Source organism: Artibeus jamaicensis, unplaced genomic scaffold (assembly GCF_021234435.1).
Source record: "Artibeus jamaicensis isolate MK-2021 breed Jamaican fruit bat unplaced genomic scaffold, CSHL_Jam_final scaffold_369, whole genome shotgun sequence".
NCBI classification, from domain to species: domain Eukaryota; kingdom Metazoa; phylum Chordata; class Mammalia; order Chiroptera; family Phyllostomidae; genus Artibeus; species Artibeus jamaicensis.
Window position 1 is genome coordinate 7,450,325 of NW_026522042.1, and position 14,601 is coordinate 7,464,925.

At 46.6% G+C, this 14,601-nt stretch overlaps 1 protein-coding gene across 1 annotated transcript in view; it reads left to right on the plus strand.

Annotated features, from left to right (window-relative positions):
• Positions 1-13,481, plus strand: part of OXCT1 (3-oxoacid CoA-transferase 1) — a 135,470-nt gene extending 121,989 nt beyond the window's left edge. Inside the window, exons 16-17 of the mRNA XM_037138521.2 lie at positions 5,293-5,394; positions 11,666-13,481. Of these exons, the coding sequence (XP_036994416.2) occupies positions 5,293-5,394; positions 11,666-11,707 (144 nt within the window). The 3' untranslated portion in view covers positions 11,708-13,481. The remainder of the gene's footprint in view (positions 1-5,292; positions 5,395-11,665) is intronic.
• The last annotated feature ends 1,120 nt before the right edge of the window (positions 13,482-14,601 follow it).

A 14,601-nucleotide genomic window follows, 5' to 3' on the forward strand; every position in this document is an offset into this window, starting at 1 on the left:
CCTTGGAAGTAGCCTGGGAGGTCATCAGACTCTGCAGAAGCCACATTTCAAGGGCTGTTCTGTTCTAAATGCTGCCTTTCCCCATGACTTCCTATGTGGAATTCCACAAAGAAGCCTTGGTAGAAGAGCAAGTGGATATAAGAGCAGGATGTGTGATCTCGGGATTGCTTCCCTGAGTCTCACCGCGCCTGGAACCGCTCCCAAACCGCGGGCAGCACTTGTTCACAGGGACCCATTACAGTCGACCCTCGGATGGCACGGGTTCGAACTGTGTGGGTCCATTCGCGCGCAGGTTTTTTCAATAAAAACTGTAAATGTATTTTCTCTTCCTTGTGATTTTCTTAACATTTTTCTCCAGCTTACTTTATTACAAGAATATGGTATATGACACATATAACATACAAAATACATATTCATTGACAGTTTCTGCTCTTGGTAAGCTTCTGGTCAACAATAGGCTATTGAGTTTTGGGGAGTCAAAAGTCGCACGCAAATTTTTGGCCGTGTGGAGGTCAGTGCCTCAAACTCCTGTGTTGTTCAAAGGTCAGCTGTACTTTGAAAATAGAGACAAAGCTGTCCTTGATCTCGTACAGCTTTACCGATAATTCCAGCCACACTGTCCCCCATCCTCTCTCCTCCCGATAGGCCCTGGGCCTGCCCCCTGTCCTTGCGTGCCCTGCCCCTGTCCTCAGTTCGGGGCTCCTGCCTGCAGTACCTCCCCCAGCCCTCCGCCTCCCCCAGCCCTCCCCGCCCTTTAACCCCAGTCCAGTTTCCTGCTTGATCACGAGGAGATTTCTGACCATCTCCGCTCTCACCGTTTCATCCCCAGAGTGATCCACCATTCATTCATTCTGGCACTTGAATAACCTATGTTTTCTTGTGACACGACATTGTTATTTAATGTTCCATTTAAAAAACCTTTATACCCTCTTTCTCCACCCACACTGTTGTTTTATTTGTTCCTTCATTACTGAGCATTTTGTGAGAACCTTCACTGAACTAGACTGTTCCCAACGATGGCCGCAGAAAGGCGGAGGGTGGCCCCGCCCCCAGGAGCACGTTCGGCAGGGGCAGACAGCGAGCATCCAGCGGCAGCTGTTAGAGTGACAGACACGATAAAGGCCATGGGGGCCACGGGAGCTGGTGCTGAGGGAGGAGCAGGAACGTGGGGGAGGCTGCCCAACAGCCTGGGGGATGTGGCGGAGAAAGCTTGGCTTTTCCTGTGTCTTGCAAGGCATTTTACAGTGGGTACCCCTCCCCCTCCAGTTTTAGTTTCTCACTTCTGGCCCCACTTCAGCCACACGGAGTGCCCCGACCACGGTCTTCTTTGCACACCCTGTCTCGCTCCTCCGAATAGTCTCCGCACCCCATCCATCTGGCCGATTGTTCCTCGTCTTGATGTCTCAGCTGTAAATTTCTTTCTACAAGTCTTCCCTGCCCTCTGCAACCCCAAGTCTTCTGGGTGCTTCACTGAGCCCCAGGACTCACTGTAGCTTAGCATGGACCTCTGAGCTCTGCCGCAAGAAGACTCTGTCCATTCAACACTTCGTGTGGCACTTGCCCACCCATGGCTGGTGCCTGCTGGAGGCATGTGCTGAGCTTTTCCTGGCGAGAACTGGCAGATTGAGTGATGAGTCTCAAAAGACAAGTAGGAGTTTTACGAGTGAGAATAAGACCAAAGAAGCTCTTCCGGGCCAAGGGGAAACAAAAGAGGCGGAGCCATGCAGGTGTTAAAGAAACACGACACACTCGGGCACACGTGAGTGGAACAGCAGGGAAGGAAGGCGTGGCCAGGTTCAGAAGGCTGACGCTGAGGGGACTTCAAAAGACACCCGGCTAGGACGGAATGTGAATGCCTTGCTGGGAAGTTTGGGTTGTATCTGGGAGCCTTTCCGTGATTCTTAGTGGCTGGGGACACAGTTAATTAGGTCTGTGATATAGAAAGATCACTGCAGCTTTCGTGTAGAGTGAGAGGAGAAGAGATGAGACAGAGCCCAGAGACGAGGCCCATTCTGCGACCTGGGCCAGAAAGGTCAAGGTCCTGAGGCCCGGGACAGAAACAGCTTCAAAGGGGTTTAATGACGAACTCCACCTAACTCGAGGAGGAACGGGACGTGACTGCAGAGGCGATTTCTGCGTTTTCTGGCTGGAGGCGTGGCGGCCTGCGGCGTCTGTAGGGGAGCTGGGGCTGTAGGAGGAGAACGGTGGAACCCGACGGGGCAGGAGAGAGGAGCCTCGTTCGGACACTCTCAAGAGGACATTCCTGACCGACTTCGCGTCCTGCGCATCCAGGCAGATGGGCCTGGCCGAGAGTTGTGGGTGTGTACGTGGAGCCCAGAAGAAAAATCACTTTCGGAACAAAGTTGGGGACTCATCAGCACCTGGGGATAAGCAGAGCCCGGACTGTAGATGACGTTTTAGCAGAACTGAGTTTCGTGAAAGGCGGACAGTGCGGAACTTCAGGAACCTCAGGGGAAAGTGGTGGGCACATCCCCCCCCCACCGCACCCCCCCTGCTCTGTGCAGCAGGCGCTGGATAAATGTTCGCTGAGGGAGTAAGTGACAGTGCACTGCCACTAAGACAGCAAATGGGGACAGTCCTGCCACCGCAGATGTGGGACTGGAACTCCATGTTCAGTCTCCAGGAACATTCCGTCAGTCTCCTATTTGAAGGAGGCTCTGCAGATGATCTGACCCTGATGTCCAAGTGTCCTGTTGCTAGGCTGAGGTGGTGAGAGGGCCTTCTTCACCAGCCCCCAGGCCCTGGTTAGCAGCTTTGTCGACTTGTATGGTGGTAATAGAACAATGTATTCATATGCAAAATAAATAGAGCAGTTGCAATACTATCCTTGGTAGTTGAACAATATCGTATAACTTTTAGGTTTTCATTTCCATTTTAATCGGGTTTTTGCCGCCACTTTGTACCACTAGATAAGAATCTTCCTAAATGTTTCTGAAGTAAATAACAGATGCTTGGCCTTGTTACATCCGGTACATGGCTTCAAGAGCTAGTTAGGGTCGGATAAGGATTTTAATAAAAGTTTCTGTGAAAGCAGTCATTCAGTTTACCAGAAAGTTTCTCCCCCTTGTCACTGAAACCGTATGTTCACAATGCCATCGTCATCTCCTCCCTGAATCCCTCCTGCCTGTTCGAAATAACATAATCTGGAGGCTTCATTTCTCTGATTCGTTCCATTTTGATAAATTTACAGTTGTTTATGGCACACAGAAAAGTGTATCAGTATGAACAGTGCTCCAGACACTTTTCCTGCAAAGAAAAAGGATTCATTTAAACAAAATTTTAATTGTCAATTTGGAATTAAATAACCTAATGCATCCTGCAGACATTCCTAAGTGGCCATTTTTTTCCTTCTCCAAATAAATATTCCTGCTGATAAAAAGGTTTTGTTAGAAACATAAAAATGTGTAAACAAAGAGTAAGTTTGTGGAAATATTTCCTCCTAATTTAAACCATCTTTTCTAGCAAAATCAGCTAAGTTATCTGTGAATTCATCAAATAGAGAATGTAAGTGTGTCACTGGGGAGAAATAGCAATTAACCGGAGACAGATAAGCATCTGGGGGCTTTGATCGGGGCTCACACGCAGGTGAGAATAAGTTAAGCCATTCAGGAGAAAGAGCATTGGGCCCCTGCTCTGTCCCAGGCAGATGCCAGGTACGGAGAATATGACTGTCATTATGTTTGTCCTGGGTAATGACCTTGGGAGGCAGAGGGATTTTTCTTTGTTTATTATTTTATTTTATTATTTTATTTTTATATCCTTCTTCAGATGCAAAGCTATCTTCACCAAAGATAGCAAAGCTCTAAGCTGGCTTCTTCCCTCTGTAAGTGTGTGTTCCTGTCAGCCTCCTAACCAGGAGCGTGTTTAAAAACGACATTCGAGGGTTTGACTTCCAAGCCAGCTGAAAATAAAGATTTTAAGCCTGAAATGATATTGTTGTTGAACGCGAGGTCAGTCCTCTCCTGCAGGAGAGGAACGATCTGGGCAGTCTCACCATAACGTCTGAGGAGGCAGAAAACCGAGAGGGGAAGTGCCTGTTAAACGGGGCCAGGAACCAGCATTTAGGGTCCCAGGGGAGCAGTCTGGGCTCCGATGCCTGGAGCTTCCCCTCCGCAGTCTGCCTTGGGACAGGTGAGCCGCCTGCCTCTAGAAGTTTCTAAGCAGAGCCCCAGTGACCATTTCAGTAGAAAGTTTGGAAGACTTCTTGGGTGGGAAGTTACACTAAGTGACTTGGCCAGTCTCTTCTACTCCAGTCGTCACATAACTAAGTGTGATAGCATGTGCTCCAAATCAGGAACAACAGGCTAAGTCCGCCTGCAGGGGTCAGGTTGGACCACCTGGCACCACCACGGCCACCGTGTGTTGCCCACCAGCGTGTAGTGAGGGAATGTTGGGGGGAGGTTAGCCTCCTCCCCCACTCGGACGGAGGCACCTTCATTCATTTGCATTCTACAGGGAGCTCCCCTGGCTGTGCTACCCTCTCCCACCTATGTGGTTTTACAGGACCTGGGGAAAGTTTTAATATTTACAGTGTGCCTGGCGGGGGGGGTCTCCCAGGGCCAGGCCAGCCCTGTAGTTACTCGCAGCCACTTCAGAGCACCTGCTTGTGTTTCCTGGACTCTTTCCCGAGCAGCACTGACCAGCTTCCCCCAGTCACCCTTGGGCTTTCAGCTTCTGAATGTCTCCTCCTCCTTTCCTTTATTCTTTCCTCTCTTCAAATCACTTGTTAATCATCAAATTGAAGTGTTGACCAGAGTTATTAGACCTAACCAGAGTAAAGTAACGTTTAAAAAACTGGTTAGCCCTGACCCATGTGGCTTGGTTGGAGCACCATCCCACAAACTGAAAGGTCACCAGTTAGATTCCTCGTTGGGGCACGTGCTTGGGATGCGGGTTCGGTCCCTAGTCAGGACATGTACAAGAGCCAATCAGTTGATGTGTTTCTTACACATTGATATTTCTCTCCCTTCCCCTCAAACTCTTCAAAAAATGAAAAACTGGTTATAACAGTAGCAAGTGCCATACAGAGCCACCACTTGTCACTCTCTGGCATCAGCAGTGCTCCCCAGCCAATTGCCAGCAAAGTCACCGGCATTTGTTTCTTACCCAAATGGAATAGTTATGGTTGGCATTTCTTTCTTGGCTCATTTTCGGAGTCTTTTGTGCTGGGTCTGATCCTTCCTTTAAGAACTTGAGGGCTTGTTTCTGTCTCATGCTATAAAACGTTGACTCTGATGGCAATCGTCATCGCCATGTTCTTGACTCTGACAGGCCGTGTTTGACGTGGACAACAAGAAAGGGCTGACTCTGATTGAACTCTGGGAAGGCTTGACGGTGGACGACATACAAAGGAGCACAGGGTGTGATTTTGCGGTAAGTGCTTCCGTGAACAAATGCAGCCGCTTGTCCTGCCTCACCAGCTTGATGAATGTTCACAGGATGTGAACCGTTCATTTGGTACCGTTTTCGGGGTTGACCTCTGCAGAGACCAGCCATGGAAAGGAGGGGCCTCCAGATGAGAGCAGGGGGAGCAGGAACAGGCTCACACTCACAGGCCAGGGTTTGGCTCAGGCGTCAGGAGCAGGAATGGGCAGAACCACAGGAGGGGCTGGAAGTGGAAGGTCAAGCGAGCTTGAACTCGGAGCTGCTCTCTGTCAAGCCCCTTGCAACGCTCTGTCTTGGGCCACATGTCAGCGGTAGGTACGCGTGGTGAACTGATGTGGGCTGCACACAGAGACTTGATACTCCTTGTTTTTAAACCTGTCTGTGGCTTATGAATTTCTCTTCGGTTAGCTTCTGTGCCTAATTGTCCCATCTGTTGATGTTATTAGAATGCTGGGCTTCTGACACCACCAGATGACAGTCACAAAATAGGCGTAGCCTACACCTCAGAAAAGCCTAGTGCATAGAAACTCTGACTTACAAAAGTAGATAACTGTGTCCATTTGAGAAATCTCCAAATCCCTTTTTAAAGCAAAGAGAATAATACTGTAATATACAGGGTCTGTCAGGTCACACCTGCTTGAGTGTGGTTGGTAGGGTCATAATATGGGTGTAATAATTTATAGTTTTAATTTGAGCATTTCACCTAAAATGTCCTAGGGTGTGCTTGAGTATGATATTGTTATGTCACAGAATTACAGGCTTGTGATTTTGTAATAAAAGGGGAGTTATTTGTGCTGGAATTGCCTCTCTATAAACCACCCATCACCTACCTAATGGGGGTTGAGGAGATGGCTCAGTCCATTCGAAGTTAATCAGCAGTAAAGGCGAAATGTCCCCAAAGAAAGTGAAGGACAAGAATTTGCTTCTCACATACCCTTGTAAGAACAGGTCTACCAGTTAGAATGAAATATGTGTATAATACTGGGAACCGTTGCAGTTCGCATCCTGGAGAAAGTAATTTAACCAGACTTACTGGATAAAGCATGTGTTTCATACATTTCTTCCTTAGGTGCCGTACCCTTGGCCGGTGCCTGTCAGTGCATGGCAAATTTCTGTAAAAACAATTTTGCTGCATAATTAATTACCCACATACAACTGCTTCTGGTACTGTATGAAGGTCTTTGTCTATTAACCTTTTCTGAATTTCTCTTTGGAGAAAAGAAGTCTGCTAGCAATACCTCACACAAAGCACACATCTTTAATTACTTTTTCCATAACTTCAGGGGGTAAAAACCGGATTTGTCTCTAAGTATTTAGAATTCCTTACTCTTGTGATAAAAGAAAACAATTCTTACTTAATCAGCTTTTCTTCATTTTCCCCCTGGATTGGGTGAGTGGGCCTCCTCTTCAGCAGGCAGCATATTTGAGATCCACAAAATGTTCAGTTTTCTGCTGCCAAAGGGAATATACAAAGGAAGACCCTCATTGTTTTCTGTTTCTTTTTTAGTCGTGTGGGTAGATCAAGAATGAAAAACATAGTTTTACTGTTCTGCTTTGTCGTCATTTTTAAATGCCTGTTTCCATGTTTCGATACATTGAAAACTATCTGGAGGGTCCCTCCCATTACAATGTCACCTCCCCTGGCCTGGGGTGGACATGTAATGGTGTTTCCTGCAGATGAGGTGAGATGTCAATCTGTACGTCAGTGTTGTCTTGGGAATGAAAAGGTGTAGCGCCGGTTGAACCACCATCCTCAAAAGAACTAGCTTTGGAGGGTCCGACGATCGGGCACCTGTTTGGACCCTGGCCGACGGCATCGCTACAGCGGGTGGTTCTCTGTGAGGCAGGCGCTGGAGTGCACTGACTAATACAATGTTCTGCTCCATCGCTGGGTTATCAGCGAGATACATGCATATGAAAAGTGCATTGAGCACAGCATTTCCTGATCTGACATTTCGGAGGGTGTTTTGTGTTGTAGTTCACAAGCTACTCTGTGTGATTGTGACAGTACAGGTCGCGTTTATTCCACGTGTGACTGCAGCAAAGTCACTCAGGACTTGTGCTTGAGAAGAAGCCTGGTTAGCCTTCATAGCATAATGGAAAGTGAATGTTCTAGAAGGGAACACCCAGGTTGTTGTGTAATAAGGAAAAGTCAAAACCTAGGTCAAAGCAGTTGTGAAAATGTGTCGATACAAGTCCCTTACACCTGTGCAAATGGGCCAGTGAATGGCCACATGTACAGAATGTGGCTACAAGCTGATTGAGGAGAACTTCAAAGAAAAAGAAAAGTGTGACAGCCTCGGATAATAGGACATGACAAAATTGTGGTTTCTGTGTATTAAAAAATAACCGTTATAATGAACTATTTGGACATTTAACAAAAAAGAGTCACTATGGCTTTGCTGTGCACCACAGAGCAGTCAGCAGCAGCGGAAAATGGGGGCGGAAGTTGCGACCTTTACTTGTCACTGGAAACAGCTTTTAAAAAATTTGTTAGAGATGAATGAATATGCGGTGAGTCATATTTATGATATCGTGTCAGTTGAAAGGGAGATTTTTTTTTTTTCATTTGGTAGGAAAGTCTCTCAAGGGCCATATACTGAATATGTCTGGAACTCCAAAGGAGGCTGTGGAAGTTTTGTCATAGAAATGCAAATAGCAGCTATATTTCTGGAACCTTCCCCACACTCCCAAAATACTATTCTGGGCAGGAGTAGTTTACAGCAAGAGAAGCCCGCTTACAATGGACAGAGAGCTCGTTCCTTATGATCACTCTCCTTCAAAATGCAGCCGTTACAAAGAAAAGGATCTTCCTCTGTGTTTCTTGGTGGTTGAGTTCTGAGTCTATCCAGAGATGAGGGAGGAGCTGGGCTGGGAGAGGTAAAAATATCTCCGTCGTGGTGGAGGCTGGGATGGAGGGTGTGGCTTCGGTGGACAGCCGGGGCAGGCTCTCCAGATGCGGGTGGATGCGACCTCGGTCCCCAGTTCCGGGCAGCCCTGGAAAGCCTCAGGCTTTCTACACAGAGGTGAGCCTTTACCTCTGAGCTGCTTTCCCTGTGGCTGAGAGCAAAACAGTCCATGCTCCTGCGGAAGGCCATGAACGGTCAATAAAACAGAACAAATTGGCACAGTTACAACTCCCAAGGGTCGCGGTCCTGTTCTCCAGGCAGAAATACACCTGAAACCACCAGAGGCAAAACATTCAGAACACTACTTATCTTTATGTTTGCAATGGAATCTGAAAGAAGCCAGCTGCAGACATTCTTTGCCAAGTTGAGTAAATTTATACCCTCAATAACTATTGAGGAACTGGCCTTATATCAGAATTAAATAGTATGCTCTTGGGATTTCAGTGGACTACTGGGAAGACAAATCATTGGCTCATCTTCTACAGTAAACCCCATAGTCTTATGCTTAGCCTGTAGATCACCTTGGCAGGGTAATCTGCTTCAGCTTGTGTGAGTTCTCAATGTTGATGAGCCTGTAAGAGAAGAGAATGAAAAATGGTGGTTTAGTAGATGGTTTTCATTAAAAAACACAGGGGCCAATTCAGTCTATGTCAAGCTTCATCTTCTGATGAAACTCAGTTTCCACGTTGAGGATATAAATGATATTAAGAGCTCAAAATAGGGCCAACAGGACAAGAAAAAGGATCAGATGTTTCATGAGGAAACTACGGTGTCATTTTCTTTCTTTTTTTAGAAAAAAATTTTATTTATTTTCTTTTAGAGAGAGGGAGAGAAACATTGATTGGCTGCCTCTCATGCGCCCTGTACTGGGAACCTGGTCTGCACCCCAGGCCTGTGCCCTGACTGGGAATCCAGCCCGGGACCTTCCAGTTCACAGGCAGCTGCTCAGTTCACTGAGCCACACCAGCCAGGCCAGGTGTCATTTCCTTCTAAAGGAAATTCTATAAAGGCTCCATTAGAAATTATCTCTTTTCAAAAAAGCAAAGTTTTATTTCATGAAATTATTTCCACAGATGCTCTGTTGTTTAAAAAAGAAAATGGATTGTGGATGAGACACACTTTCTAAATACTGACTCCATATGTCTTTTGTTCTTTTTGAGAGAGTTGAAGTTCTGAGCTGAGACTTTTGTCTATTTATTGTACGTCTACTATTTTGTCTATTATTCTACATTTGTTCTTGGCACTAGCAAGTCTGAATGAGCTCTCATTTATTTTCAGCTCTACACCAAGGCACACTGGTCCTTTTTATCCGGACATGTCATTCTTTTAGTAAGAACACAGAAAAGGGGATATTAATCCTTGACATCATGAAGTGTTAATGGAGAAAAGATTTATAAATGACCGAAAAAATATATATATTTTTAACACTGACCACCTCTGTTAGAAACCTTTCTTCTAGTTCTTTGAAGCTTATCTAACCCACTTCATTCATTCATTCATTTGTTCATTCATTCAGTTAACAAACAATTAACTGTTTCTTCTGGAAGGTAAAATGCTAGCGTCAGTCGATGGTTGATGGTTGTTGGCCCCAATTCGGCGCCAACAGGAATCCCCAAGTGAGGGTGTGGTGAAGAAGGAAACTTTATTCGGTGCTAAATATCTCAGCTGTGATACTGCAGGGCGCGGAGGCAGCCGGGGAGCCAGACCCCTCTCCAGCTGGACATCTCCGCTCTGCTGTTCTCTTGGCCGGTCTGCTTTGCGTTGTGCTGGTCTGCTCTGGTCTGCTCCATTCTGTGCTGTCTGCTCTGGCCTGCGCTCACCTGCTCCACTCTGCTCTGACCCAGTCTTCAGTGGAAAGGGAAAGTACGCTCCCAGAGTCAGAGGGGAGCCAGCTTCTGTGGACAGAGAACGCTGTTCCTGGTCCCTGATTCGTCTGTCCTCATTCAAATGAAGTCTCCAGATCTTCACTTTGCAGTTTCATTGGTCCAAAAGACATTGTCCTGATTGGCCAGAATAGAGCCGCTTTGGTTGGTTGAAGCTGTACAGCTTGGATTGAGTGGAGAAAGCCTCAGTTCTGCTGGTTGAAATAGGGCTGAGGAACTCCTTTAGAAAGGGTGGCTCAGGTGGCAGACACGCAAGGGACAGGCAGTTCAGTGCGGAGGTGGGTAGTTCAGTGCAGGCTTCGCTCTGAAGTGCAGTTTGTGTGAGAGGCTCCTGTAGAGAAACGGCTGCTAGGCTCTGCTGGGGCAGGGTGGGGGGAAGTTGTGTGCTTTTTGTTTTTGTTTTGAGCCCAGTGAGCCACCAGGAGCCTTTCTTGGTACGCATCTTCTTTTTCGGTTCTACACTACTTCGGCCCACTTGAATTGCCATGTCTTTGAAGGGTTCAAAAAATCACCTAAATTTAAATATTTTTTACTATGCATTCCATGGGGACTGTTAGTAGGACTTGGTGGGTATTCGCCAGATTGAATGAAGAAATCTATATCTGGCATTACACCTTGAAAGGAAGAGGTGTAAGAGGAAGAGGTGAAGAGGAAGACAGACCACATACATTTAGGTTTCTTCTTCCACCATTACCTGCAGGCCTGCGCTTGTATTTTTTTGCTTCAAGACTCCTAGGAATGCATTTGCTGATCTATACATTGAACATAAATATAGTCAACATTTAATATTTTTAATGCTGTTACCTCCTTTTTGTAATAACTTGGTATCTTTTTACTGCCTTTATGTCATTTCCATTCTGATCATGAAATTTTATAAAACTTTGTCATTGACCGTATAGCTCTTCATTAACACAGGGTGGGGCAAAGCAGGTTTGCAGTTGTGAATACGTAAAGCCCTTGAGTTCATTCTTATGTTATTATTTATTATGTTCCATACACACAACTGTAAACCTACTTTGGCCCCAGTGAATCTAAAGACCACATTAAGTGTCTCTTAACAAGACTGAATTCACTGGGCCTGTTTTGAGGAGTTTGAGACATGCTCCTTAATGTCCGTCTTGACTGAGGTCTCGGAGGCATTGATCTCAGAGCTCGGTGACCTGTTCATCAGAGAGCTTGGTTATGTGGCCCCCTTGTCTCCCCCTGCTCCCCCTCCCCCTCCTTGTTTCCACCTGAATGATCCTTAGTTCAGGAGCGGAAGAACGTTAAGAACCCCTACATACGGGAAATGCAAGCAGAAGAGGAGTTCTCCGTCTCAGTTCAGAATGGAAGGAAACGAGAAAGTGCCAGGCGATGTTCCTGGGAAGGCTACTTGTTGCCTGTGTCCTTCATGTTTGGAAATTGAAAGGAAAGAGGTTTTCACCATGAGGTTTTTCATAATTTGCTCATTTTTTTTTCTTTTACCAGGTTTCACCAAAGCTCAAGCCAATGCAGCAGATCACGGCCTGACGTGGGGAGTAAACATTTGTCCCAAGCTGTGTGCTTTTCATTTTAACCAGATAGGATTTCATGGGAAGGTCATCAGTAATCATATTTGTATCTGGAACCAACAGTTTTTGACTAGATTTTTTAGCATTTTATACTTTATGCAGCCTGTTCTCTCAAGCATGCTAACACATTTTACTGAAAAACAAAAAGAAAAAATATGATTATCTTGTTTGTTTTCTAAGTGCTGAGAAGGATGTCTTCACAGTTGGTGCTCACGTTGGGTTTTTCTCATCTTCTGTGGCACCTACACTGAGTCGCCTGCGGTTGGTATCAAGATGGGCCGGCAGGAAGGGTTTCATTGACGTCCTTTCCCTCCAAACGAAGTGGTAAAGAAAAGAATGAAGAGAAAAGTAACTCCTCCCAGGGATTCCCGGGGCAGCACCGTGCTAGTCCTGAAAGACAACTGCATGGGAATTTTGATTAGGAGAAGTACTGTTATTCCTTCGGCCTCCTCTGACTTTTCTTTGGGAGCCTCTGGTTGTCTGATTGCATTGCTGTCCTAGGCCACCTCCCTTCCTCCCATCCTGCCTGTCACTAAACAGATGCCTACGAAGGAAAGTGGGAACATCACGGTGTGGGAGAAGGTAGCTCGTTCGTGGGAAAGAGTAATGGTGCGGGCCCGTTGGTGCTGACGTCCTACCAAAGGTGGCCTTTACTGACCAGCCCACCGCCCACCAACCATCAGTCCTTTGCCGAGTCCTCTCGGACCTGGTCAGTGCCCTCATTTTGAATCTGCAGTATTCATGTCTACCCAGACGGTCCTTCAGAGCCTTTCTCTGTGTTACTGAGGACCAGTGGGCTACTTGAACAATACTTGCTCTTAAGCCAAGAGGGCTGTGGGATAATTTATCATGAATCCATAGTCACAGTGAACACACAAGGTTTCTTTCTTTCTTTTTTAAAAATTCTTTCCAAGCTTCTTATTGGTGGTCAGAAAAGTTTCTAAATATTGAATGCCTTTTTCTACAGAACAGTGTCCTTTCTTCTGACCAGGCTACTTCCTTGAACAAAGCACTTTTAATTCGACTCTGCCCAAATATGGTACCGAAGGATGAGCAAATCCAGGATTCAAAGAGCGGCGGGCGCATTTTCATCGGTAGGAAGGAAACACTGTGGATTCGGTTTTGTAAGGGACTTCTTCTTAGAGGTACCCTCCGTACCCGACATTTCCCGGGGGTCACTAAGCATCCCGGCTACCAAACGGGCGAAAGGCCTGTTCTCCGGGCGTGGCAGGCCCAGCAGAGTGCAGCGCCGCCCCAGCACCCAGTATAGGCATGTGTGCACGTCTCCTGGTGATGGTTGTCATCGCAACTCACTTTCCCTTCCGATACAGCTACCGTGTGTCCTACAAGGTACTAGAGGCAGGGAAGAGGCATTTTTGTTTGTTTTTTTTTTGAGCAGCACACACCAATATAAAACAGTCTGTTCTACTGGCTTCATGGTTGAAAGCATACTCTTCCCAGTACGATAAAATGGCTCTTTTTGGACTTTGTCAGGTCTAGAGAATGATATATATCTATGCCAGAGTTATAATTGGGAAAAACATATGTCACTGATGGTTGCTATATTTGTAAACTTACTTGCTTATTATTCCAATGTGTTACTTTAAGATAATATGCTTCTAAGAATGTTCGCAGCTTTGGCAAAACCTCAGTAGATGTCTTTGTATTCTTGGTTAAAGAGTGCCATGGCTAGGTGAGAAATGCAATAAATATTCCAAACTGCTGCAGGTTGACGTGAGTGTCCTTTTCCTCATTGGCGTGGTTGACTGCACGTGGGGATAATGCCACGAGATCAGGACAGTGGCGGACAACAAAAGTCAGCACACTTTCCTGCTGCTACTCAGGTTGCTGCTTTTCTTCAAAAAAAAAAAGATATTGTCCTTCATGAAAATCAAATGAAATGTTTATCTAAATGAATTCTGCACGTCACCCCTTATCAGAGCCAGTCAGTGGTCTATAAAAATCGATTATCCCCCGGCTTTTATCTGACATTTCTCTGGGTACACATGCAAGTTAGTGTCCTGGTGGTGAGTTTGCCTGCATTTGGAGCTGGCTCCGGTGCTAGTCTGCTCAGCATCTGGGCTACCCCCCCCAATGAGAGACTCTCCCCCGGCCGAGGACCGCGTGTGCCCAGGATGTGCCATATTGGGTAGCGCTCCTCTGTCTACAGTACTTATCCCCAGGGGTTCTATGCCCCGGGATGTACCGGTCAGGTTGTTTCTTCCGAGTATAAAAACCGAATGAGAGAGAAGCCGATTTTCCTATTCCTTTCTGGTCACTAAGCCATAAGCCTGGGACTCTGATCCCGACACCCCTGCCCCCGTCCCTGCCCCCAGTTCCAGCACACACTCTACCAGCTGAACTCTGGTGTGGGGGAAAGAGGCTGAAACACTCTAAGTCCCTGAGCTGCAGGGAGGGAGCATCCTGCGACCCAGGATGGGTTCTGGATGTGCCTACGACCCATCTCCCTCCGACTATGCTGCAGATGAGCCGCACATGTCCCTGAGCTGCCTTTTTGTCACTTACAACCAAAGTGTGAACTCAACTTTCGTAATCCTCCAATCCCAGGAAGGATCTGATCTCTCATAGAAGTCAGGCAGAGTATGAGCAAAGCTGCTTATACCCGGGTCCACAGAACACAGTAAGACTGTGGGTGGGTAGTAAGGTTGCGGGTGGAGGCTTTCTTCCAATTTCAGTGTAGTGAGCACAACTGAAAACCATCCCCGTGGGAGTAGAGGCAGAGATTTATTCAATGGATGGGTTTCTCTCCACTCACCCCCTTTCCTTACAGGGTATGGTTTTGAGTTTCTTACATTTCAGGTTCTCCATCTTTAAAATGGGGTGTGTATACTG